The sequence below is a fragment of the Mauremys reevesii genome, linkage group 15, assembly GCF_016161935.1.
Source record: "Mauremys reevesii isolate NIE-2019 linkage group 15, ASM1616193v1, whole genome shotgun sequence".
Taxonomy (NCBI): Eukaryota; Metazoa; Chordata; order Testudines; family Geoemydidae; genus Mauremys; species Mauremys reevesii.
In genome coordinates this window covers 2672513-2699211 of record NC_052637.1, presented here as the reverse complement: position 1 = coordinate 2699211, position 26699 = coordinate 2672513, and the positions used below count along the sequence as shown (strand labels likewise).

At 53.0% G+C, this 26699-nt stretch overlaps 1 protein-coding gene across 3 annotated transcripts; it reads right to left on the bottom strand.

Moving 5' to 3' along the window:
- Positions 1-4860: 4860 nt before the first annotated feature.
- Positions 4861-25562, bottom strand: LOC120382974 (maestro heat-like repeat-containing protein family member 7). Of its 3 annotated transcripts, none has more exons than XM_039500487.1 (13): positions 25337-25562; positions 23135-23271; positions 22033-22130; positions 18346-18441; positions 17021-17100; positions 15499-15622; positions 14783-14869; positions 12468-12572; positions 11176-11311; positions 7666-7766; positions 6473-6622; positions 5686-5840; positions 4861-5306 (listed from the first exon to the last, which is right to left on the bottom strand). In XM_039500487.1, exons 2-13 carry the CDS (start codon positions 23268-23270, stop codon positions 5045-5047), a joined length of 1530 nt encoding a protein of 509 aa, XP_039356421.1. In that variant the 5' UTR covers position 23271; positions 25337-25562; the 3' UTR covers positions 4861-5044. The 3 variants fall into 3 exon arrangements, with proteins under 3 accessions (XP_039356421.1, XP_039356424.1, XP_039356423.1); XM_039500490.1 differs by lacking the exon at positions 25337-25562 and adding an exon at positions 24502-25291; XM_039500489.1 differs by lacking the exon at positions 25337-25562 and having other exon boundaries at positions 23135-23576.
- Between the last annotated feature and the right edge of the window lie 1137 nt (positions 25563-26699).

Sequence of the window (26699 nt, the reverse complement as noted above, 5' to 3'; positions counted from 1 at the left end):
GCAAATCAACAATATTTCGATGAGATTACAAGTTTGGTAGATAAAGGAAATGGTATTGACATAATGAATGTATACTTCTGTAAGGCGCTTGAGTTGGCGCTGCACTCCAGTTTGATCAGAAACCTAGAAGATACAAAAGTAACGTGGCACACTTGAATTGGATTATAAAGTGGCTGATAGGTCTCAAAATGTAATTGTAAACTGGGAATCAGCATTGCACAGGTGTGTTTCAGGATGGTCCTTGCAGGGATCGGGTCTTGGCCCTACGCGATTTAACATTTTCATCAATGACCTGGAAGAAAACATCAAATCATCACTGATAAAGTTTGCAGATGACACAAGAATTGGGTGAGTGGTAAATAATGAAGAGGATAAGTCACTGATACAGAGCGATCTGAATCACTTGGTAAACTGGGGAGCAATCAAACAGTATGTGTTTTAATATGGCTCATTGTAAATGAATACATCTAGGAACAGGACGAGGACTCTATCCTGGGAAGCAGAGACTCTGTAAAGGACTTGGGAGTCCTGGTGGATAATCAGCTCATGTGATCCTGGGATAAATAAACAGAAGAATCTAGAGTGGGAGTATTTGGCACTGGTGTGACAACTGCTGGGATCCTGGGTCCAGATCCGGTGCCCCAATGCAAAATGAATGTTGATGAATTGCAGAGGGTTCAGAGAAGATCCATGAGAATGATTAAAGGACTAGAAACCATGTCTTATAGTGATTGGGTGACCAGACAGGACAGGGGTTGGGGGTAATAGGAGCCTATATAAGGAAAAGACCTAAAATCAGGACTGTCCCTATAAAAATCAGGACCTCTGGTGAGAGATATAGTGAGAGACTCAAGAAGCTCGATCTATTCATCTTAACAAAGAGAGGGTTGAGGGGTGACTTGATTACTGTCTATAGGTATCTCCTGGGAAACAAATATTTAGTAATTGGCTTTTCAGTCTTGCAGAGAAAGGTCTAACATGATCCAGTGGCTGGAAGTTGAAGGTGGACATTCAGACTGGAAATAAGGCATAAACATCACAGTGAGAGTAATTAATCATTGGAAGAATTTACCCAGGGTGGTGATAGATTCTCCATCACTGACTGTTTTGAACCACGATGGGATGTTTTTCTTCAAAGACCTGCTCTAGGAATGATCTGGGGCAGTTCTCTGGCTTGTGTCAGGCAGGGATCTGACTAGATGATCGCAGAGGTCCCTTCTGGCCTTGAACTCTATGAAGCTAAGAGTGAGGAGCTGCCTAAACCAACCAATAGGAAATGCGGAGGAGAGGGATGTGGCCTAAGCCCCACCCCTAAAGGGAATTTGGTATCTATCTCTACTTGGGAACACTTAAATAGTCATTGGAGCAGAGTTTTGACCCCAGGTCTCCCAGTTGGGTACCCTAACCACTGGGCTAGAGACAGTGGTGTAGTCGAAAATATGAAGGTCCTGGAATGCCACTAAAATACTGATTTTCTTCAATATGAATTATAGAAATTCACATTTTATTTGTCTACTGAATTTCTGGTACAGTAATCCTGGGCTAAACCAGGCATGGCTGGAGACAGGCCAGCTGTCCAAAATAACAAGGTATTGGATTTTTTTTTAATTGTACACCCCCCCCATAGTAGCTATTCAATTTATTTTAAATGTTGAAATCATTGTGCTGAAATGCCATTACTGTGTATGCAATAGAATACAATAGAAATGCCATTACTGTGTCTACAATAGAATATGTAAAAGATATAACTCTAGACAGTAGTGTACAGTACAGTGGTAAAAACCCAATGAATGCGTAGCAAGTTTTCTTTTTACTTTAGCCTATAGGCTAATGAAAATAGAAAATAAATCATGCTGCTGCACTACAGACATTACTGTATCAGGCTGAAATAATAAAAGTTTATTTTAAATGTAGCTAGTAGGCTACACAAGTAACACAAAATCCATCAAGGCATAACGGGCTGGAGTAGCAAAGGCCTGCTGTAATGCATTGATCTAATTTTTACAAATATTTCCACAAAGCGTCTTTCTCCATATTGTATTTTCTGTGTCTGTGAATCAGAGGGAGAACAAGGATGTCTGAGCCAAGTTCTGGCACAGCTGAGAGGATGCCACATGGAAAATGAAGGGCCATGTAGCTTGCTAAACGTGAGTGATGACGTATGCGGAATAAGCCCCTTGCTACATTTCCATTCACAATCATAGTCATGTGGCTGAGGGTATGGCTACACTTGCAGCTGTACAGCACTGGGAGTTAAAGCTGTCTTCGTACAGCTGAGTAGGGAAAGCACTGCAGTCTGTCCACACTGACAGTTGCCAGCGCGCTGTTGTGGCCACATTTGCAGCATCTGCAGCGGCATTGGGAGCAGTGCATTATGGGCAGCTATCCCAGCGTTCCAAGTGGCTGCAACGTGCTTTTCAAAAGGGGGGGTGGAGTGTGACAGGGAGCGTGGGGGAGAGAGAGAGTGGATTTTTGGAGCCAACACTGTGTCAGCAGCTGCCTTGCAAGTTCCAACCCCCTCCCCTAGCCCTCTCTGACTCACTGAAAGTGAACAGCACCTCTTTGTTTTTTCCTCACAGACCAGATAAGCAGCCGCTCGCCGAAACGGACCCTCCTCCCTCCCCCTCTATTCAAGCAAACACTAGCTGTGGGCCTTCCAAAGGGAGCCCTCTGCCTCTGCTCATTTACAGCAAACAGGAGCTGGGTTTGTTTTTTTGATAAGCAGCTCCCGGAGCCCAGAGTTTACAACAAAACAAAGAGCGGAACCTTCACTTAAAAGGGTTATGGGAAGCTTCCAGAGATCAGTCACTGCATACTAAGATTATTCCCTGTTTACACTGGTGCCCCAGCGCAGCAGCAGCTGCAGCAGCAGCAGCAGCACAATACTGGTTATTCCTCTCGTTGAGGTGGAGTACAAGAAGCGCTGTAGCCAGGAGATACAGCGCTGTATGTGCCTTGCCAGTGTGGACGGGAGTGAGTTACAGCGCTGTTGGTGGCTTTATTGCGCTGTAATTCTCAAGTGTGGCCAAGGCCTTAGATAAAGTGAAAAGGAGGTAGGGCAGCTGTGTAACCAATCTGGTCTGTCACTGACAGGAATTGTCAATGCCTAGCATGACTCTCTTGATTATACTGGTCAGAAGTGCCAGCTGAGCTGAAACCACTGCTCAGCTCCACGCGTGTGATTTCATGCAGCATGGCTGAAGCCTGGTCTACACTACAAGGGGTTCGAGACTGGTGCATAATTCAGCTACGTGGTGATAGCGTGCTGAATTGAAACTACTAATCAACTACCACCCGTGTCAGGCAGCGGCCGTGGCTCCTGGCTCTCCCTTCCCTCCCGACTCCTCCACCACGTTGGTGGTGCGGGAGTGACGGCGTGCCGAGTTCAAACTATCGCATCTAGATCAGGCGCTGATAGTTTCGAGAAGTCAAACTCACGCGTCGACCCAGATGGTAAGTATAGAGCCCTGAGTGTGAACGTGGATTTAGGCCTTGGCTACACTTGAGAGTTACAGCACAATAAAGCCACCAACAGCGCTGTAACTCACTCCCCGTCCACACTGGCAAGGCATATACAGCGCTGTATCTCCCTGGCTACAGCGCTGCTTGTACTCCACCTCCTCGAGAGGAATAAAGAGTATTGCGCTGCTGCTGCTGCTGCTGCGCTGGGGCACCAGTGTAAACAGGGAATAACCTTAGTACGCAGTATCGACTCATCCCACCCCCCTTTCTGGCTCAGGTTACAGCCTCAGGTACTGACCCTCACCTAAAGTCATCCCCTGCTCTCCCATCCCCCATGCAGACAGTCCCAGTAAAACTAAACACCATTTCCAGGTCAATCCATCCCTCTCCCTACAGCGTCACAGGGCTATAGATAACAAAATGAAATTCACCAAAGACAAATGTGAGGTGCTACATTTAGAGAAGAAAAAGCAAATGCACAGATACAGAATGGAGGATAACCAGCTGAGAAGGATCTGGGAGCTGTGGTGGATCACAACCTCAGCATGAGTCAGCAATGCGATGCTGTTGCAAAAAAAGCAAATGCAATTTTAAGTTGCATTAACAGAGGTATAGCCAGGGCCGGCTCCAGACGCCAGCGTGCCAAGCGCGCGCTTAGGGCGGCAATGAGAGCCGCAGGGGGCGTGCTGCCTGTCGCCGGGAGGGCAGCAGGTGGTTCCGGCGGACCTCCCACAGGAGTGCCTGCGGAGGGTCCTCTGGTCCTGCGGCTCCGGTGGACCTCCCGCAGGCATGGCTGCGGATGCTCCACTGGAGCTGCGGGACCAGTGGACCCTCCGCAGGAATGTCTGCAGCAGGTCCACTGGAACCGCGGACCAGCGACCGCCAGAGCACCCCCCGTGGTGTGCCGCCCTGCTTGGGGCGGCAAAATTACTAGAGCCGCCCCTGGGTATAGCATGCAAGTCATGGGAGGCGATAGTACCACTCTACTCAGTGCTAGTTAGGCTTCAGCTGGAGTACGATGTCCAGTTTTGGTCACCAATGTCTAGAAAGGATGTGGAGAAACTGGAAAGGATCCAGAGGCGAGTGACAAAGGTGATCAGAGGGATGGAACACAAGCCATAAGAAAAAAAGGCTGAAGGAACTGGCTATGTTTTGTTTGGAAAGGAGGAGATTAAGGGGGGACTAGATAATGGTCTTCAGATACTTGGAAGGCTGCCATAAAAAAAGATAGAGAAAAGTTGTTCTCTCTTGCCACAGAGGGCAGGACAAGAGGCGATGGGGTCAAACTACAGCACAGCAGATATAGATTAAGCCTCAGGAAAAACTTCCTAACTGTAAGAAGAGTAGGACGATGGGAAAGATGCCTAGGGAGCTTGTGGAAACTCTTTCGCTGGAGGTTTTCAGAAGGAGGCTGGAGCCATCTGTCCAGGGTGGGTTAGAAACAAGAAGTCCTGCATTGTTGCAGGGGGCTGGACGAGCTGACTTTGCGATCCCTTCTCACCCTGTGATTCTATGAGTGCTGCTGAATAGCACCAGGAGAGCGTTTCGGCGTGTTCCGGCTCGAATATAGCACTGGCTAAAGTCACACTCTCTCTCTCTTTGGCCCAATGACTATACCCCGTGGGAGACTGAGAGACCCCCTCAGGCCATGATGGGGACACACGGCACTCCTTCCCTTGCTGCAGGGGCTGGTACTTACGGCCAAGGGGGGGAAGCCAGCCGGTCTCTCAGAGAGCTGATACCGTCGCCGAGCCGGCTCCTGCAGCCTGCTGACCAGCTCCCCAAGGATCTTTCTTGTGGTGTTGGGCTGGGATGTCAGCATCTTCCACATCTCCGCAGCAACACTGCAAAGGGAGAGAGCCAGCGGCACCCGATCAGAGCCCTGCCAGCCTCCTGCACCCCTCGGTACTGGCACGCCTGCTGGGTCTCCCCTCACCGGCCGGCCCTTTGTTGCCCTCCTGCTCCTGCAAGGACCCCGTTGGCTGGTGCAGGTTACATGGGGCCAGGTCTGAGTGTCAGCCACAGGAGAGGCCGAGGGATGCCGTACAGGGTTTTGCAAATTGGCCTGTGTCCAGGGCAAGCCAGCCTGCAAAACCCTCCAGGAGAAGCAGCAGCTCTGCAGGGAGCAGGAGATCTCTGGAGGGTTCTGCACTCCCCTGTCTCTGGCAGCGGGACCAGTCCGGGGGACCCAGAGTGCAAGTGGTGGTAGCCGCAGCCCCGTACCTGTCACATGACCGTGAGCAGCCCAGCAGGGTTCCGACCACCTCCTCGCTGAACCGGTAGCCCAGCAGGAGAAGGGCCCTGCGCAGCTCCTGCCGGGCAAGTGGCTCGCTGATGGAGTCCAGGTGCTTATGAATGCTCCTCACAGCCTCTGACATCTGGAAGGGAAATGGGGAGTTGGGGGCCTTGGCTTCCTCGCACGGCTATTGATCTGGGGAGCCAAGGACCTGCTGCACCTGAGAGCCATCTGCCCTCCCAGAACCTCTTCACCAGCCCCAGGCCTAGAACACAGCACTAGTTCCCAGCCTATCGATTCATAGACTGCAAGGCCACAAGCGGTCATGGTGATCACCTAGACCAGGGGTAGGCAACCTATGGCACGTGTGCTGAAGGTGGCACGCAAGCTGATTTTCAGTGGCACTCACACTGCCGGGGCCTGGCCACCGGTCCAGGGAGATCTGCATTTTAATTTCATTTTAAATGAAGCTTCTTAAAGATTTTAAAAAATGTATTTACTTTATATACAACAATATTTAGTTATTTATTATAGACTTATAGAAAGAGATTTTCTACAAACATTAAAATGTATGACTGACACGTGAAACCTTAAATTAGAGTGAATAAATGAAGACTTGGCACACCACTTCTGAAAGGTTGCTGACCCCTGACCTAGACTGACCCCCTGCATTTCACAGGCCAGAGAACTGCCCCCCAATAATGCCTAGCATCCAGAGACAGAGTCTCCCACAGATGGGCTCCCCCAGCACAGTGTTCTCACTGCAGCTCTTACCCTCCACCAGCGGAGGCCGGGAACCTCCAGGATCGTACGCAGCATGTTCCTGGCCGTCACTGCGTCATGGACGCTGGAGTCTCTCATGCCGTCGATAGCAGTGAGGAGAAAGTCCATGCCTTCAGACGGCTCCAAGTACTTCCCAAAAATCTGAAACAAACTGCGCAGTGAAACCCCTTTGCTGCCCAGCGCGGATCCGGTCAGTGGCCTAGCAGCCAGGACTGGCCCGGCCAGGAGTGCAGGCAAACCCCACTCTTCCGGGACAGGCCTGGCTTACTGCACCTGGGCAGCACAGTACCCAGCCAGCAATCGGAAGCTGTCATGCATGGCAGAGGCCAGCGTGGCAGTGCACGGGGGCACAATACTGCGCAGCACGGATACACTGTCTAGTGCTCAGCAGGGGCTGGCGCTCATGCGCAGATGCAATGATGCCTTTTATTGCATTAATCTCTGAGGAAGCTCCCAGAAACCTGACAAGGAGCTGGGATCAGGTTTGGATGAGCCCCATTGCATCTTGGGATGTGTCATGTAAGGAGGCATATTGGGCTGCATTAGTAGAAGCACTGCCTGCAGATGGAGGGAAGTGATTATTCCCCTCTATTCGGCACTGGTGAGGTCACACATGGAGTATTGCGTCCAGTTTTGGGCCCCGCACAAGAGAAAGGATGTGGACAAATCAGAGAGAGTCCAGCAGAGGGCAATGAAAATGATGCGGGGGCTGGGGCACATGACTTGATAGCAGCCTTCACTACCTGCAGGGGGGTTCCAAAGAGGATGGAGCTCGGCTGTTCTCAGTGGTGGCAGATGAGAGAACAAGGAGAAATGGTCTCAAGTTGCAGTGGGGGAGGTTTAGGTTGGATATTAGGAAACACTATTTCACTAGGAGGGGGTGAAGCACTGGAATGGGTTACTTAGGGAGGTGGTGGAATTTCCATCCTCAGAGGTTTTTAAGGCCTGGCTTGACAAAGCCCTGGCTGGGATGATTTAGTTGGGTTGGTCCTGCTTTGAGTAAGGGGTTGGACTAGATAATTTCCTGAGGTCTATTATTCTATGAGGTGGAGTGGGCCATAGGCAGGTCTCTGTCCCAGCTGGATGGGGTTAGTCTGTCCCTTCCCCCTGACTCCTAGGGTGTTAATTTCTGACTCCTGATAACTCTGGGCACAACAATCCCAGGAAGCACTGACTGTAGTTACCAATGTGATATTTCTGGTGTTGGTGACCCAGAAGGCTGTCTCAACTTGACTGTTCTTGAGGATCTGCCGATACTCTGCACCGAGCTTCCTCAGACTTTCAGCTGACCCAGGAGGAAACAGACAACAGGCAATATAAATCAGACCTTCGGTTAGCAAACGGGAGTTTTGCAAGGAAGTTTAGAGAGGGTGTGTGAGAGACAAGTACATCTAACAAACATACTGTAAACTCAGGCCAATAACCTGTTCCCCCATCCCTCCCCCAAACTAAACAAACTAAACCCCCTGGAAGAGTAAAAATAAACCAGGCAGAAGGGCAGCAGCAGCGTGGGGCTCTCCAGTTGATTGCACTGAATGCAGCATGTACGATTACCAGCCCTGTGGGCAGGTAGCATATGTGGGCATTTGGCCCAAGGAGCTACTGGCCATCGGAGACCAGGAGACCAGAGGGGCTGAACTGGTGGAGCCAAGGGAGACAGTGAGGTACATAGAGGAGACTTTTAGGGATGCAGTAGAGTAGTCCCACCCCCAGTCTGACAGCCTCTGTGCTGCTGAGGAGGGTGAAAGTTTCAGGGAAGGAGAACATCGAGCTGGGGCAGAGGGAGACGATCCCATAGTTGGGACCCACCTTCCAGATGAAGTCATGATGTCCTCTCACACTGAGGCTACCCCTCCTAAGGCGGGAATCCCACTTACAAAGAGAAGCCAGGAAATAGTAATGGGGGATTCAATCAATAGACATATAAACAGTTGGGTTTGTGATGACTGGGAGAACCGCATGGTAAATTGCCTGCCTGGTGCAAAGGTTGCAGCTATCACGAGACATCCAGACAGACTTATGTGCAGTGCTGTGGTATGTAGCCTAGCGTTTAAATCAGCCTCTGTATGAGATAGCTAATGTGAGAGTGAATTTTAAAAAAGTCTCCAGATGTGATCCCTGGTAAGCCTGACTTCAGTACCAGGCAAATTGTTGAAATTATAGGAAAGAACAGAATTATCAGACACGTCGGTGAACACAATTTGTTGAGGCAGAGCCAACATGCCTTTTATAAAGGGAAATCATGCCTCACCAGTCTACTAGAATTCTTTGAAGGGGTCAACAAGGATGTGGAGAAGGGTGATCCAATGGATATAGTGTACTTGGACTGTCAGAAAGCCTTTGACAGGGTCCCTCACCAAAGGCTCTTAACCAAAGGAAGCTGTCATGGGATAAGAGGGGAGGTTCTCTCATGAGTCAGTGGTTAAAAGATAGGAAGCAAAGGACAGGAATAAATGGCCAGTTTTCACAGTGGAGAGAGGTAAAGCGTGGTCCCCCAAGGATCTGTGTTGAGACCAGTGTAGTTCAACATAGTCATAAATGATCCAGAAAAAGGGGTAACCAGTGAGGTGGCAAAATTTGCAGATGATACAAAATAACTCAAGATAGTTAAATCCAAAGCAGCCTGCGAAGAGCTACAAAGGATCTAAAAAAAAAGAGGGACTGGGCAAGAAAATGGCAGATGAAATTCAATATTGATAAATGCAAAGTAACGCACATTGGAAATCATAATCCCAACTATACATACAAAATTATGGGGTTTAAGTTAGCACTCAAGAAAGAGATTTTGGAGTTATCGTAAATAGTTCTCTGAAAACATCCAGTCAATGCAGCGGCAGTTAAAAATGCAAACAGAATGTTGGGAACCATTAGGAAAAGGATAGATAATAAAACAGAAAAATATCATAATGGTTCTATACAGTGGTGAGCTGGAGCCGTTTCCCACAGGTTCCCTAGAACCGGTTGCTAAAATTAGACCTCCGTGGAAAACCGGTTGTTAAAGGGCCAGGAGGTGGGCAAAGAACTCCGGTCCGCGGGCTGGACCATCCTGTTGCTCCCAGGATTCCCAGCTGGGGAGGCTGAGGTTCCCCTGGCCCCTCCCCCGCTTCCCACCAGCTGCAGCGTGGCCAGCCACCGGCACCAGCTGGGCAGCTCAGCTGAGCTCAGGAGTCGTCCTGCTGCCGCTTTTGAGTAGCCCGGCCAGTGTGGGGGAAGGGGCTGCTGCAACCTCCAGGGCTGGCCAGAGGAGGAAGGAACAAGTGGGGCAATTGGCCCAGGCCCTGCAGGGGCCCCCAGCCCCACGAGGATGTCTCCCCCGGGCTCTCCCCCGCTTCCCCCACCCCGCAGAGCCGCAGCATGGCCAGCAGCTGGGCAGCTCAGCTGAGCTCCTGAGTCGTCCTGCTGCTTTGAGCTGCTGGCAAGGTAAGGTACGAGGGAGGCTGCAAGCTCCAGGGCCGCGGGGGGGAGGGCAAGTGGGGCAATTTGCCCCAGGCCCTGCAGGGGACCCCGGACCCTCCTCTGCTTCCCTCCCTTAAATCAGAACTTTTTATAGGGAACCGGTTGTTAAGATTTTGGCAGCTCATCACTGGTTCTATATAAATCTATGATGCGCCGAAACCTTGAATACTGCGTGCAGTTCTGGTCGCCCCATCTCAAAACAGATATACCAGAATTGTAAAAGGTGCAGAGAAGGGCAACAAAAATGATTAGGGGGATGGAACAGCTTCCATATGAGGAGAGATAAAAAAGATGGGGGGCAAGTCTACACTTCAAACACTGTATCGCCATAGCTGCACTGGCGCTGTAGAGTTTACGTGAAGATGCTCCTATGCAAACAAGCTCTTAATCCACCTCCCTGAGAGGCGCTGGCTAGGTGAATGGGAGAGGTGCTCCTGCCGACAGGGGTGTGGATTTTTCACACCCCTGAGCAATATAGTTATAACAATATAGGTCTGTAGTAGAGACCTGGGACTATTTCGTTTAGACAAGAGATGACTAAGGGGGGATAAGATAGAGGTCTATAAAATCATGACTGGTATGAAGAAAGTGACTAGGTATGTTTTATTTACTCTTGCACATAACAGGAGAACTAGGGGTCACTTTATGAAATGAAGAGGCAGCAAGTTAAAAACAAACAAAAGAAGGTATCTGTGCACACAATGCACAGGCAACCTGTGGAAATTGTTGCCGTGGGATGTTGTGAAGGCTAAAAGTATAATTGGGTTCAAGATAATCAGGGCATGTAACCTCATACTCTGCATGTCCCTAAACCTCTGACTACCAGAAGCTGGGACTGCATGTCAGGGGATGGATCACTCAGAATTTCCCTGTTCAGTTCATTCCCTCTGAAACATGAGGCACTGGCCACTATCTGAAGACACAATACTGGGCTAGATGAAACATTGGTCTGACTCAGTATGTCCATTCTTATGTGAGTTATGAAGAGTAGAATATGGATAGAGGGTAAACATCAGGGTAAACTCCATGGCTTGCAGGACTAAGGATAATAAGGAGGATTTCTTTAAAAAAAGTGTATTAGGAACAAAAGAAATCGTAGCAGTGGAGTAGGCTCATTACTAGATGGAGACTGTTTAAAAGGTTGCAGAAAAGGTGGAAGTGTTTAATAAATATGGTTTTCATGTTGGAAACCCCATGTCAGTGTATTTAGGAAGGACAAGGGTCTCCAGTGCTCTTACATTTTAGGTGCAGCATGAAGGAGTAGAGGTGGCGAAGTCCCTCCACAGCCGATTGGCAGATCTCCTGCTCCTGCTCCGCACGGCACAGAGTGAGACACCCCACCAGCTGGCCCAGGACGCTGAACTCCTCCACTTCCTGACGGAGAGAGGGAGCAAAGGGAGTCACTCACCCCTGCAGACCTAGCGCAGCGAGTCCCCCGGGCATTGCCCTAGCAATGGGTTAGAACAGGGGGAGGCAGAGGCCACCGCAGAGAGACTGGAGACAATGAGAGCAGGAGGAGCTGTGGGGCCCATCACCAGGGGCTGAGGAAAGCTCAGCAGGGACGGAGAAATCTGGGCAGCAAAGTCAGCAAACGTTACCCCCGAGTGGGGACCCAGGTAACAAATGAACTAGCGTCCAGTCTCCATCTCAAGGGCAAGTTCCTAATCCCAGCCCCTTCTGCCATCCCCCTCCCTTCTTTGACCTCAGGCCCAGGAGCTTGGGGTCACCTTGGACTCCTCTGCTCTGCATCCTGCCTCTCTCACTCCATCCTGGAGCTCCCAGAGCCCTCCTTTCCGCGCCATCCCCAGCCTGCCTGCTCTCTCCTGCCGGCTCTCTCCTGCAGCCTTGTCCTCTCGTCTCCCCCTCCTGCAGCCCCTGCACTGGCTCCCTGCTCTTCCCCACCTGGCACCAAGCCCCTTGCCCTCCTCTCCCGGGGTCTGCACAGCCTCCCCACTCCCACTCCCCAGTTCTCTGGCGCCTTTGGCCCCGCCCATCCCTTTCACTGTGTCCCCTCCCACCTCCCTCATTCTGTTCTGCTGCCCCAGCCTCTGGGGGCACATCATCCAGCGACCCCTCCAGCTGCCAGAGGGGAAGCCCTTCCACAGGGGGGATGGAGCATCTGGAGCAGCTCAATGGCTCTGAGCATGCAGAGCAAGGGGCGTTCATCTGGTAGCCTGGCAGGAGCTGATGCCAAATCATCCCACAGGCATCTGACAAAGGGGGTGAACAGACACCTGGGTTCGGAGGCTGCTGTCAGGGCAATCCTGTGTAAATGCATTGACCCTGCAGAGCAGACTTTGGTGCTAGGGGAACAGCAGGGAGAGTCCTTGGAGACAGAATGATGGAACTCGACCCAAAGCCCACTGGAGTCAGAGGAAAGACCCATCGACATCAGGGCTCATTAGATTGGACTCCTACTGAGGATCTTGCTGAGTCACTATTCTAGGCCTGCATTTTCCATGCCAGGGCGTGCTGCACCGCGAGGCTGTTCAGTGTAGTTAGGAGGTGGCCAGGGTCACAGGCTGCTCACCTGGAATTTGCACTGAGACCCCATGAATTCCATCAGCCACCTGATCCTTCCCACTGCCCTCAGCCGCTCATGTACCTCCTTGGATGTGGTCCAGGGGAGCAGGACCTGAGAGAAACAAATTGGGACAAATTGCTAAGGAGAAGTACCAAAAAAATAGTCCAAGCACATACGGAGAAAATCAGCAAGGCAAAGGCAAAAATGAGTTCTAACTGTCAAGGGACATAAAAGACAATCAGAAGCAGCTCTATAAATGCATTAGGAGCAAGAGAAAGACAAAGGAAAGTGTGGGGCCACTACTCAGCAGGGAAGGAGAGCAAAGAATGGATGACACAGACAAAGCCAAGGTGTTTAATGCCTTTTTTGCTTTAGTTTTCACTAAAAAGGTTAATGACGACTAGATGCTTAACACAATATTAACAACAAGGGGACAGGAATACAGGCTAGACTAGGGAGAGAACAGGTAAAAGACAATTGAGGTCAGTTAGATGTATTCAAGTTGGCAGAGCCTCATGATATTCACCCTAGATGGAGCTAGGCAAAGAAATCGCTGAACCTTTAGGAGGGTTGAGGTCCCAAAGGACTGGAGAAGAGCAGACACAGAACCTGTCTTCAGAAGGGGAACAAGGAGGCCCCAAGGAATTATAGACCTGTCAGCCTAACTTTGGTACCCAGAAAGATACTGAACAAGTTATTAAACAGTTTGTAAGAATCTAGAGGAGATAATAGGGCAATAACAAATAGCACCATGCCAAACCAATCTAATTTCCTTCTTTGACAGGGTTACTTGCCTAGTGGATGGAGGCAGGCAGTATATGATGATGTATATGAAGTTTAGTAAGGCTTTTGACACAGTCCCACAAGACATTCTCATAAGCAAACTAAGCCAGTCTGATCCAGATGAGATTACTATAAGGTGGGCGTCCAACTGATGGAAAGACCATACTCAAAGAGGAGTTATCACTGACTCTCTAGCAAACTGGGAGGGTGTCTCAAGTGGGGTCCCCAGGGTGTGCCTGGTCCAGTACTAATCAATATTTTCATTAAGAACTTGGTTAACGGAAAAGAGAGGATGCTTGTAAAGTTTGCGGATGACACCAAGCTGGGAGGGGTTGCAAGCACTTTGGAGGACAGATTAGAATTCAAAATCAGCTTGCTAAATTGGAGAGTTGGTCTGAAGTCAACAAGATAAAATTCAGTCAAAACAAAAGTGACGTAACACACTTAGGAAGGAAAAATGCATAAAAACAAAGTGGGGGATAACGGGCTAGGTGGCAGTACTGCAGAAAAGGATCTGGGGGTTATCATGGATCTCACACTGAATATGAATCAACAGTGTGATGCTGTTGTGAAAAAGGGAAATGCCATTCTGAATTGTGTTAGCTTGGAGCTCTGTGTCCAGTTGCAGGCACCATGCTTTAAGAAAGATGTGAACAAACTGGGGCCAGTCCAGAGGACAGCGACAAAAATGATCAGCAGTTTAGAAAACCTGACCTGTGAAGAAAGGTTGAACGAACTGGGCATGTTTCATCTTGAGAAGACAGAGGGGGCACCTGTAACAGTCTTCAAATACGTTAAGGGCTGTTATACAGAGGATGGTGACAAATTGTTCTCCATGTCCCCTGGAGGTAGGACAAGAAGTAATGAGCTTAATCTGCAGCAAGGGAGATTTAAGTTAAATATTAGGAAAAAGTCTAAGGGTGGCTAAGCACTGGAACAGGTGACCTAGGGAAGTGGTGGACTCCCCATCATGGAGGTTTTAAAAAACAGGCTGGACAAACACTCAACAGGGACAGTCTAGGAATGCTTGGCCCTACCTCAGTGCAGGGGGTGGAGTAGATGACCTCTTGAGATCCCTTCCAGCCCTGCACTTCTGTGATTCCCTCTTCCCAGGTTCTGGGATCGAGGAGACCGAATCTCTGTCAAGGACATTTCCCTCTTTTGGGAGCACAAACCACCCACAGAATCTACTTCCTGTGGCCCCAGAACTAGAATGTTGGGGGAATCTAGCTCCGGGCTTTGGCCAGGTTGGTGGGGCCCATGGTGAACACAAAGGAATGCCAGGTTCACATGAGGGCTCAGTGGAGAACACAGCAGATCCCGTATGGGGTGGGCGCTCCTCCACCCCCACCCCATACAGACTTTTTCAGATATAGTGGGGGCACTTGGCCCTCCAGCCCAAGAACCTTTGTAGAGAACGTACTCTGAGGAGCCAAAGGCACGGGGGTGTCCCATGCTTGGGATTAAACAGAGCCTTGGTCCCTGAGCCCCACCCCAGCTACAGGACTAGTCCCCTTCCTGCCCCCACGCCTCCAGACCTTCACGATGTTTTGCAGCACCACAAGGTTGGGCTCCTTATCCTCACACACCAAGGCCTTCAGCATCTCATCCATGGTTTTCAGCGTCTGCATGCAGAGCAGAGGAGAAACCAGAGCAAGTGGAGTTACCCAGCCAGGTGATGAACCAATGCCCTGGCGTGTGACACCCCCCCAGGTCATAGCAGCCCCTGGTATTACAGCTCACCACTCACTTGTACCCGCAGGGGACCTACTACAAACTCCTCCTGGCAACAGGGCCCCACCTGTCTTTGCTCTCCCCAGAAAGCCCACTGCACACAGTCTATCCCACTGGGAGAGTCAGACAGGACTCCACATTTGGAGGGCAGATTTCCAGCCAAGCTTCGGCTCCCCTGGCCTATGTGCACCTGAAGCAGCCGATCTCAGGCCTGTGCCCCCAGCCACGCATGGGGGATGAATGTGCTTGTAAAGGGAGTGTCTGTTCCCCACTAATTGTCGGTGCATGTGAAGGATAAATGCCTACTACTGCTACCCTAGGAGGGAGTTACTCCTTTATCTGGGCCTGTGCTTTGGGGCCTGTGCTTTGGTGCTGCAGGTCCTGCGCTGAAGTCCTGTCGGGGAGCTGTGATCATTACACTCTTATGCCAGTGCCAGGTAACCCAGGGGACAGTACACGAGCGAGTGGCAGGATTCCCACTCGGTTTGGGACGGCTCAACATGGCCGGTTTGGGGCTTACTTTGGTGTAGAGAGCAGCCTCCACCTCCTCCATGGTGTGTGCTGGAGGCAGGGAGAAGATGCTGGAGAAGCAGGTGGTGAGCAGCCTGGGTCGTGTCAGGAGCCACACCGATAGCTTCACTTTGCTAAGAGAAGAGACACATGCGGATTTGGGGTCTGAGGCGGGACTGATGTGCTAATATTGCCCTCAGGCTCCCAGGACATGGAAACACCTGCGGGGGCTCCAGCTGGCGGGTGGCAGATGAGAACAGGCCAGGGGGTGGTGGAAGGAGTTGGTGCTGCCTTCTCCCATACCAGCAGGCAGGGACTTAGTGTAGCCTGCAGCTGTCTGCTGTGACCCCACCAGCACTCACCGGCTGGGGCAGAGATCGCTGCGCTTCACCGAGAAACAACATCCTGCAAATGGCATGGACGGGAGACTAGAGCCTGCTGGCACCAAAGCGCCTCTGAACCCAGCGGCCACAGTGCAGAGGAGCCTGCCAGTCCTGCCCCGCTGGGGGCAAGAGACCCTCCCACCACAGCCGTCTGCACTGCAGCTGCACAGTCCAGGTGAGCACAGAGATGCTGCATCAGCCCGCTGCCGGGCAGAACCGAAGCAGGGATCTAAGCTCTGCCCCTGCCCATTGCTCTCAGCCTGCTGGACAGGGCACACAGCTGTGTGCAGGGGGGCAGGAAGGTGGGGACAGCCCAGACAGCATTAACCTCTTCACCCCCACTGCCAGAGCATGGCCCCAGCACATGCAATGAGGTGCCAGGTGACTACTTGAGCTGCCCCTGCAGGACAGAGCCGCGCCCCTCGTGGCAGGCGGCAGCCAGTGAGGAACAGCTACGCCCAGTGCTGACGCAAATCCCGCCCCCTCTCACCCCCCCGCAGAGACGCAATCATGGCCAATGCCGTTGCCTGCCCCGTTGTCAGGAAGCCAGTGCTCAGTGGGGAGAGTTGCTCCAGCTCCTGCCCCACCTCCCCTTCCCATTCCTGGGGAACTAATTGAGCCAACAGCGAGAGCCCAGCTCCAGCCCGCAGCATCCATCACCTTCCAGACGCCTGATGGGCAGGCTTCTGGGAAGCTCAGAGCAGGGCACTAGCGGCACTGAGAGAGAGTCCCCCATGGCACAGGCAGTGCCAAGTGCCAGGGCTCAGCCTGCCCAGCCTCTCAGCCACTGGGAGTCGCTGAGCTGCCAGTGTGACGCAGCTGGCACTGACTCCAATCGCTCCGCTCCAGCAGCACCTAACTGCCCCTCTCCCCTCAGAGGGGACTGGTCCTGCCTCCCACGCCCCCTCCCCCATATCTTCATAAGGCCACGTGGAGAGGTCACCAGGCACCGAAGGATCCTCCACCACCTACCCACTGGTGCCAGTCCACATGCACCAGCACCATCATCTGGTGCCACATTTCCTGGGGGAATCAGAAGATGGGGGAGGAGCAGAGGGGGGAATGCCCTGGAAAACTGGCCATGCCAAGTGGCTGGCATGTCTGGCTGCATGTAGCACTGGCTGGGGCTGGGCCGGGCAGGCTGGGTACCTCAGCTTCATGATGGCGAGCATTGCTTGCTGACGCATCACGCCGGTCAGGGAGTCGACGGACTCGTGATCAATCAGCTCCTGAGGAGACAATGTGGGGAAATGCCAGCTGGGCTCCAAGCTCCTGCAAGGCTCCGACAGGGGAGCAAAGCGCAGGGCCTGCAACACGTGGGCTCAGCAGCCAGGTCGTCCTACTGCCGGCTTGATGGTGTGCAGGGCTCCAGCCAGGGAGCGCAGTGCAGGGCCTGTGCTCAGTGTCCCAGTGTCACGCGCCAGTGCTCTGCAAAGGCTCCATCAGCATTATCACCCAAGGACTCCACCTGAGATCAGGCCCCCTTGTGCCCGGTGCTGCACACACACAGTGAGAACCAGTCCCTGCCCCAGTTCGCTCACAAGCTAACTAGACGAGACAAGGCATGGGAGGGAAATTGAGGCACAGAGGGGGAAGTGACTTGCCCAAGGTCTTACTGCAGAACTGGGAGTAGAACCCCGGTGTGCTGAGCCCAGCCCACTGGACCACCCACCAGCCCACGCTGTCCCACGTTCAGGGAAGGGAGGTTAGCTCTGGAAAGCTTTCTGCAGGTGCTGGAGAGCAAAGACTTTCCAAATCTACGGAGCAGATTTGTTGCTAGTTCCCTAGTGGGCACTGACTGCGGAGTGTTGGGGCTCTGGGCAGGGAGACTGGCGTACACAGAGCGACCTGGTGACTTGGGAAGCTGGGTGCAAGGGAACAATCTACATTTCAATACAGTTATATGTTTAGGAACAAAGACGGCAGGCCTCACCCACAGCATGGGGGGCTCTAACCTGGGAAGCGGTGACTCTGGAAAAGACTTGGCAGTCATGGTAATCAGCTGCCCATGAGCGCCCAGTGCGAAGTTGGGGCCAAAAGGGTTAATGCCATCCCAGGATGTACAAACAGGGCAATCTCCAGTTGTTAGAGAGGTTATTTTCCCTCTGTATTTGGCACTGGTGCGACCGCTGCTGGGATCCTGTGTCCAGGTCCGGTGCCCACAATTCAAGGAGAATGTTGATAAATTGGAGGGGGATCAGAGAACAGCCCCAAGAGTGACTGAAGGACTGGGAAACATGCCTGATAGTGAGAGACTCAAGGAGCTCAATCAGTTCAGCTTAACAAAGAGAAAGTTACAGGGTGACTTGATGACAGTCTGTAAGTACCTACAGGGGAAGCAAATACTGGATAATGGGCTCTTCAGTCTGACTCGATCCAATGATTGGCAGCTGAAGTTCGACAAATCTGCAAAGATCTCCAGGCCAGTCACTAAACCCGCCAAGTAACACAGCCCCAGTGTGTGTTTTACTCACCGTTATCTTCTCTACTAGCAGGACTTGGTCCATAAAAGCAGGCAGGCTTCTGAGGCTGCTGATGGAATCCAAGAACTTGAGGTTCTTGGCCTCGTCCTACGCCCCGCAGAGATTAGACACAAACAGGAAGGTTAGCGTGGAAAGGAGCTGCCAGTGGGAGAGATGTCAGAAAGCTTCCCCCCAGTGCTGCTCAGGCTTTGATATGCCAAATGGCAGAAGGCCATTCATCCGGCAACAGGAGTGACTATCTGGGGAGGGCAGGGCAGCTCTGTATGAAACCGGACCAGAGAGGGAGCAGATCTCACGGGGTAGGTGTCCAGAGAGGAACTGCAACATGGCAGCTAAGCAGCCAGACAGTGTTAGCAGGGGCTTGACAGAGTGGGAGGAACATCTGGGTGGGACACCCTGACACCCCAATATTCGCCACTGTCATGTCATTAGGATATGTTTTGTACAAAGTACATATTGTAAGGTATTGTAAAAGTCTTTATCTGCTAGACATTAATGTCTCGTTGGATTGTATGTCCTATCGCTGTATGTGCAGTTATGAAGTTCAGCTATGTATGTGTTCCTGAAACACGTTGTGAGGTTCAAAACAGCCTATCAGATACAACAGTAAAAATGCCAAACAATGGCTTCTTGAGGAAATGCACACAAACAACATAGAAACCTCTTCGAGATAACGCTACACAGTGGGAACTGTTGGACCCAGGTCGCAGCAAAAGAGTTTTCCAGCAGGTGGGAAGAGGAGATAAAAGGGGAACAATGACATCGGGGGAACCTCACGCTCCCTGCAATAAGACACCTGGAAACACCTGAGGGACAAAGATTGAACTATGAGAAGTGATGGTCTCAGGCTGAAGAGAGATTCCTAACCTGTGTAAGAAAACCTGGGAAATCCAAGCTGCACAGCAAAGAATCTTAAGAATCTGCCAGCCTGCGAATTTGCTAGTGTAGATCCTATCTATCTAGTGTGGAAAGCTTAGTTTGTATGTTGTGTTTATTTACTAAGGTAATCTGCTTTGTTCTGTTTGCTATCTCTTAGAACCACTTAAAATCTACCTCTTGTAGTTAAGAATCTTATTTCTTGTTTATACCATAACCCAGTTTGTACAATTAGTAACTGGGGAGGGCAAAGAGTTGGGCATGCCTCTCTCCACATCAAGGGAGGAGGCAAATTTCATAAAACCTTTGGGTCTGTACTCCAAAGGAGGTGGGCACCAGAGTACTGGGACAAGCCCCTTCAGCTGAGTCTTCCCAGAGCTGATCTCAGGGTCTGTGTCTTTCTGCAGCTGGGTGTGGCCCTGCCTGAGTGTATGGCTGAAAGTGGCTTGTGAGCTGAGCCCAGGGCCGCCCAGAGGATTCGGGGGGCTGGGGCAAAGCAATTTCAGGAGCCCCTTCCATAAAAAAATAGTTGCAATACTATAGTATCATGTATTTGGAAATGTAAAAAATAACCAGTGAAATACATTCAAAAATTAATTTTTAATAATTTGAAAATACACCTCTACCTCGATATAACGCTGTCCTGTGGAGCCAAAAAGTCTTACCGCATTATAGGTGAAACCGTATTATATCGAACTTGCTTTGATCCACTGGAGTGCGCAGCCCCACCCCCCACAGAGCACTGCTTTACCGCGTTACATCCGAATTCGTGTTATATTGGGTAGTGTTATATCGGGGTAGAGGTATACACGAAATACATGATTTTAAAACATTCAATGCTTTAATGTGTGTGTCATAACTATAAAGGGAAGGGAACTGCCCTCCTGTGTACAATACTCTAAAATCCCTCCTTGGCAGAGACACTAAAATCCTTTTACCTGTAAAGGGTTAAGAAGCTCAGGTAACCTGGCTGACACCTGACCCAAAGGACCAATAAGGAGACAAGATACTTTCAAATCTTGGGGGCGGGGAGGAGGCTTTTGTTTGTGCCCTTTGTTTTGGTGGTGTTCGCTCTTTGGACTAAGAGGGACCGGACATCAATCCATGTTCTCCAAATCTTTCTGAACAAGTCTCTCATATTTCAAACTTGTAAGTAACAGCCAGGCAAGGCGTGTTAGGTTTAACTTTGTTTTCTCAACTTGTAAATGTTCCTTTTTGCTAAGAGGATTTACCTCTGTTTGCTGTAATTTTGAACCTAAGGCTAGAGGGGGTTCCTCTGGGCTCTATGAATCTGATTACCCTGTAAAGTTATTTTCCATCCTGATTTTACAGAGATGAGTTTTACCTTTCTTTCTTTAATTAAAAGCCTTTTTTTAAGAACCTGATTGATTTTTCCTTGTTTTAAGATCCAAGGGGATTGGATCGGTGTTCACCAGGGACTTGGTAAAGAAGTTTCTCAAGACTATCTAGGGAAGGGAGTTAGTATTTAGGAGTGGTGGCAGCAAAACCAGATCTAAGCTGGTAGTTAAGCTTAGAGGTGTTCATGCAGGTCCCCACATCTGTACCCTAAAGTTCAGAGTGGGGAAGGAACCTTGACAGTATATATACATTTGCAATTACATAATGGGCTGTCGCTGGGTGATGGTGATGGTTGGTGCCAATGGGCCGGCGCTGCCTGGGGGTGGCGCTGCTGTTGCCCAGGGCTGGGTGGGGAGCTGGGCTCAGGGTTGGGGGGGCCTGTCAGGAGGGTGTCCAGCTCAGAGGGGCTTACCATGCTGCTTACTCCCACCTCCCCACTCTCCCAGAGCCTCAGAGCGCGCCGCGTCCAGGAGCTTTCCTGGCCCCTGGACAGCACTGCAGCAGCCTGGCTCCATCGGGACCTGAGCTCACAGCCCCGCCCCCTTACCATGCAGCTCTGAGCAGGAGGTGCTCAGGCCATGCCCCCTTACCATGCAGCTCTGAGCAGGAGGTGCTCAGGCCCCGCCCCCTTACCATGCAGCTCAAGCAGGAGGTGCTCAGGCCCCGCCCCCTTACCATGCAGCTCAAGCAGGAGGTGCTCAGGCCATGCCCCCTTACCATGCAGCTCAAGCAGGAGGTGCTCAGGCCATGCCCCCTTACCACACAGCTCAAGCAGGAGGTGCTCAGGCCCCGCCCCCTTACCATGCAGCTCAAGCGGGAGGCGCTCTGGCCCCGCCCCCTTACCACGTGGCTCCAAGTGGGAGGAGCTCAGGCCCCGCCCAAGCCACGCTGCTTTAGCTCTGTCCAGGGCCACTCCTGGAGGCGGTGCGCTGAGGCGCCGGGGGATGGGGGCAGGCGGAGGGAGCCTCCGGCATTCTCGTGGGGGCCTCTGCGTGGCCCGGGGCCTGGTGCAAATTGCCCCACTTTTCCCCCCCTTCTGGGTGGCCCTGCCCAAGCCCAGCAAGACAAGGTAAAGGGGGCCCAGGCTGGCAGAACAGGCGGGCTCAGTGGTATCCCGATACATCAGGTGGCACCTCAAAGGGGCTGGAAATTGAAAGTAGACAAATTCAAACTGGAAATGTACGTTTTTAACTGAGAAAGTAATAGACCATTGGAACAACTGAGTAAGTGGCATGGTGGGTGACCTTTTGTAACTCAAGGCAGGACATTTTTAAGATGCTTTAGTTTAAACAGGAATTATTCGGGGGCTGGTCTCTGGCCTGTGTTCTACAGGAGGTCACAGTGGTCCCATCTGGCCTTAGAATCCATGCGTCTCCCGGAGAAGGGCGGATGGTGCATGTGGACAGGGCACTAGCTGACAGGTCAGAGGAGGGCTCTTAGTACCTGTTCATTGCTCGTTAGAAAGGCGTTGATGTAGTCCAGGGCCTCTTTGTGCTCCCAGTCTAGCCTCCTCAAGCAGGCGTTACAGTAGGCTGGTGAATCTGATCAAAGACAGAGCGGTGGTAATACCTGGGTCTGCCAAGCTGCAGGCTGGGTGACAGAGATCTTAGAGAAAACCCTTACCCCTCACTCCCGCCCCAGCAGGGGAGCAGCCCCGATGCACAGCAGGGTCTGGCACAGCGATTCCTGGATTCCCCACCTCTTTGCTGCCCAGCCCAGCAAAGATCCAGTCAGAGCCCTGGTTCCCAACAGCCACCCCACTTCCCCGCCCAGCATGCAGGCTCAGTCTGGGGATTTGGGGAGCGTCACATCTGGAAGGAGGGATGATGTCAGGCCATGAGTGGTGTCCCAACTCTCCAGGCCATTGCTGGAGGGGGCAGAGGGACTGGCAGTGAATTGGTCTGGTCCTCGTGTAGGAGAGGGAACAGTTGCCCAGTCTGTGTGAGAGATGGGGACCCAGAGCCTGCCCGTTCTGCTTGTTCTGACTGCCTCTCCTGCCACCAACAGCCAGCCAGAGCCATCGGGTGTAACCTGGGCAGGCACTGGGCTCCCATCGTCAACACTGCCCCCCAAATGCCCTGTGCTGGGACATGCAACAAAGGAGCCAGCAGATGGGGCTGCAACACCAGGGGGCATCTTATGCTCTGGCCGGTGCCCTGCAATCCTAGGCTTTAACAACCCACCCTGCACCAAGTAGCCCCTTCGACAGGTGGAAAATATCTTCCAACCCTGCAGCGTGACAGATCAGGGTGGGCGATTCAGTCAGTCTCCACCCCATGCTTCAGCTGCCGTTTCTAATGCCCCAATCAGCTCTAGAGGCTGCAGCTGCTGCCAGCAGGAGGGGCCATTCCCCCCTGCCGGGGTTTTCCTGTCTCTCCATCTCATGGCAGCCCAGAGCAGTACAAGGTCTATGGACCTTCTCCCCCCAGTGACACCCTAGTCCTGCCACCCAACCCCCAGAGGGGCCAAGCCCCACCGCAATGCAGGGCCATGGCCCCGGCCATTTCTGCAGCCCCCTCCACCCACCCAGGAGGCGCCCACTCACCGGCACGGAAGGGCTGAGGCACACACAGCTCCTGCTTCCGCTGTGGGCTCTTTCGCCAACTCTTCCGTTGGGGAGGTTCCGTCTCCTCCCAGGCACGGATGGGCTTTGAGGGGGCCTTGGGGACTTCCTCAGCCATCCTGCAAGAAGCCAGGACAAGGCATTGCTTGTGAGTGACGAGAGGCGACTGCCCCGTTCAGCATCAGGGCCAGCCCAATTATTTCTGTTCCACCAGCGCCTACACATGCCAGCTGAGATCAGGGCCCTGTTGCACCAGGTGCTGCAGACAATCCCTGGGCCACAGGGCTCAGACTCTAACTAGCCAAGGCAGCCAGCAGGGAAACAAGTGAAGGGATGTGCTCAAAGTCACCCAGCCAGTCAGCAGGACAGGCAGGATTAGAACCCAGGTCTCCTTATGCCCAGCCAGCACCCCATCCCGCAGGCCAAACGGCCTCCCTGGGTCACTCCCACCTCTCCTTCTGCTGGTTCACAAGCTGCACAGCAGACAGGCTGGATCCAGCCACTCAGGATTCTTCCTGCCCAGGGAAATTACCCTAATCCCTTCCCCCAGGAATATTGGGGCCATGGCAGTTCCCAGGTGGGCGAGGCCAGGGGGGTGGGGCAGCTGGGGCAGGCTCATGAGCAGCAGGAGTTGCTCACACCCCCCCCCCCCGTGAAAGGGCAGGAGCAGAAGGTGGGAGAGCAGCAGAGAGGCTGGTACCTTCTCTTCCAACGTGCCCAACCTCAATTGCATTTATCCTGACCACCCCCTGCAGGGCAGGGCCTGGCTGCTACCCCCCACTGAACAGACAGGGAACTGTGGCACAGAGGGAATAAGGGACTTGCCCAAGGCTACAGACTATCTCTGGCAGAGCTGGGAAATGGCCATGGGTCTCCTGGGTCCCAGGCTGGCACCTTCTCTTCCAACCTCTTGCCCCCTTTGTCCCTGGTTCAGTGTGAGCTGTGAGAGCTCTCTGGGGCACAGGAGCTGGCTTGTGCCCAGATGGAACAACGTTGCCTATTGCACAGATCTCACTTTTCCCAAACATTGAAAATGCTGCTAAAACCATCCCAGGGCCCGCCAGGATCCCTGCAGCTGGTCATTGCAAAGTTGTGAACTGTTCCCTGGCCTCCCAGAGTGGGGCAGTGGGAGAGGGTGGGGCTGGCCCAAGGCCCTGCTGGATGGCGGCTCATGTGTCTGGGGTCCCAGTGCTACAAAGCTGTGTGCCAGGGGCCACGCTTTCTGGGGGGTTCACGGCTCATCTCTCCAAGGCCTGGGTGGCAGCAGCCGCTGGAAAGCATCCCAGGCCTGATTCCCCCCATGATGGGTCTCCTAAATGGCCCCTGCTCTGGGGGGCTCCATTCCTCACTCAATGTCTCCTGCTGACTCTCCAGCAGCTGCACGGCAGGTGTCCTAATGCAGCCCTAGCCCTGTCCAGAGCTCAGGGGCACTGTCCTGGCATCGGACTGTCTTGGTAAATAGAACAATGGCTCCTGGCAACCTGAGAATGCCTGTTCCCCTGGCATCCTCAGTGCCATTCCCTATGGAAGTGATGGGGTCAGCAAAGGTGATGGAGGTGGTCAGGCCTAGCTCGCTAATGACATTCCAGGTGCAGGGGGCGAGGTGCAGAGCCAGGGAGGAGATTGGGGAGGCAGGAGTGGGACATTGTGATGTGGCGCGGGCGGGAACTAGCTCCCCACAGCTGAATGCTCCGCAACACTGGCGGATTCAGATCCAAACCTAGATCAGGCTCCAAATTCACAGCTGGCCCCTCCCCCCGATCCGGAGCGGCTGAGACTCCAGCGCTCTGTGGAAGAGACCAACAAACACCAGATCGTGGGGTGGGCTTCCCTCAGAGACAATCTCGTGCTTGGAAGGGAGATGCCCAGAGCCGGCAGCTCCACCACTCACGCTCGCAGCTGCCTGGGAATGAGCCAGGATCAGAGCATCGGATAGCGCGCAAAGCCCAGATCAGCACCCCCAGGCCTGCGAGGGACCCGCACCGTCTGGGGGTGGTTGATTTCACCAGAGAGGGAGCTTCCCACAGACTCTCCAGCTCCCTCACCTCTCATGCTTCTTCCCATTTGCCTTTCATCACTGCCACATGGACCAAGTTGGCCACCAGCTGCCTCCCTGTCTGGACACTTACCTGGCCCCATCATGGCAGTGGCTGAGCAGAGATGGCCAATAGAAGATTCTCCTACCTGGAGTCAGGGGTGGGCAAAAGCCGGTGTGTATATGGTCCACCCACTTTCTGCTGCCGGTGGCAGAGCTGAAACGGCTGGCTCAGCGTTCCTCAGCAGCACGTGCCGGCTCTCGCTCTGCCAGAGCCAAGCCTGGCAGTGAGGGGATGAGGCTGTGCCAGCCAGCAGGGGGCATGTCACAATGGGCAGGCGAGTCACAAGCCAGCCAGTGTGTGACTCCCCAGCCATGGGATGCCCCAGCCCAGACTGGTTCTGGCCTCGCAGGGTTTAAGAGCCTGTCCTTCCCCACCGGGGTCATGGGAGGGACCTTCCACTCCCCACAGTCACAGACGTTCGGCTGGAAGGGACTGCTGGACTTGTCTAGTCCCAGCTCCTGCAGACCCCAGGCCAGAGCCCCTCCCTGCGTCCATGCAGCTGAAGCCAGGAGGTTGCCGGATGGATCCCTGAGTGGAAGAATCACTTCCATCCCGGCTCCTCCTCCTCGTGACAGTACAGAACGGGGGTTCCCTAACTCCCTCCTCCTCCAGCTCCCAGCCCATGCTTTAAGAGCAGCCCCCCCCCCGCCCAACTGAGTCTCAGGCCTTGCTAGCCACTCCGTGCCACAGCAGCCCCAGGAGATGATTGTTGCGGGGGTCTCAGCCCAGGGAAGGCAGTGACTCCTAGAAGCAGGGAGAGCAGCAGCACCATAGCTCAGGGAGGTCTGGCAATGCCAGTGGCTGGCTGGGATCTGACAGCCCAGGCACCCAGAGCAGTCTCTGGCCAGGGGCTGCAAAGGGGAGGGATCCAGGGAGCACGGGTCAGCCATGCCCCACCAGTGCCAGCTGCCACAACCATCCTGGTGGGCCATGGCTGGGCCCCAGGTTACAGCAGCCGTGTGGCTGCTCTCTCACCCTCGGGGAGCCCACTGCGCCCAGGGTCAGGGGGCATCAAGGTGGCACAGACTCACATTTGCCCCCAGCCCCTTCCATTTCTGCCCCGACTGTCTGTCAGCCAGTGACAAGGATCAGGGCCTAGGACCCTGGGAAACGCCCCCGGAGCGGCAGGCGGCTGTGGGGTGTCAGTTCAGTTCCATCAGGGTTCGGGATTTACCACTCCTCTCCGGCGTCCATGGGGGTCTCCTCCCTCCCCCCCCCAGGGACCCAGCCAGACTCTGGGCCTCCTTCTGGCGCAGTGTTTGGGGCTGTCAGGCGACCCCTTTAGTGGCGGAGGCTCTGATGCCCGTAGGTTCCTGTTGAATGGGAGCACCCTAGCAGTCAGTGGCTGTTACAGGCTAGCCGGGTAAAGGTTACACAAGGTGTTTCTTCAAGTCGTTTCTCTCTCAACAGAAAATTGACTTTAAAGGTTGTCAGAATAAATCCCATCT

What these genes read in the sequence shown, in the direction of transcription:
- LOC120382974 (XM_039500487.1), bottom strand. Translation starts at nt 23,270, where the DNA reads ATGGCTGAGGAAGTCCCCAAGGCCCCCTCAAAGCCCATCCGTGCCTGG. An exon ending in CTCGCCATCATGAAGCTGAG is followed by an intron (nt 15,623 to 17,020) that starts GTACCCAGCCTG and finishes CTCTTCTCTTAG; the next exon opens with CAAAGTGAAGCTATCGGTGT. An exon ending in TGCTCACGGTCATGTGACAG is followed by an intron (nt 5,307 to 5,685) that starts GTACGGGGCTGC and finishes CTCCCTTTGCAG; the next exon opens with TGTTGCTGCGGAGATGTGGA.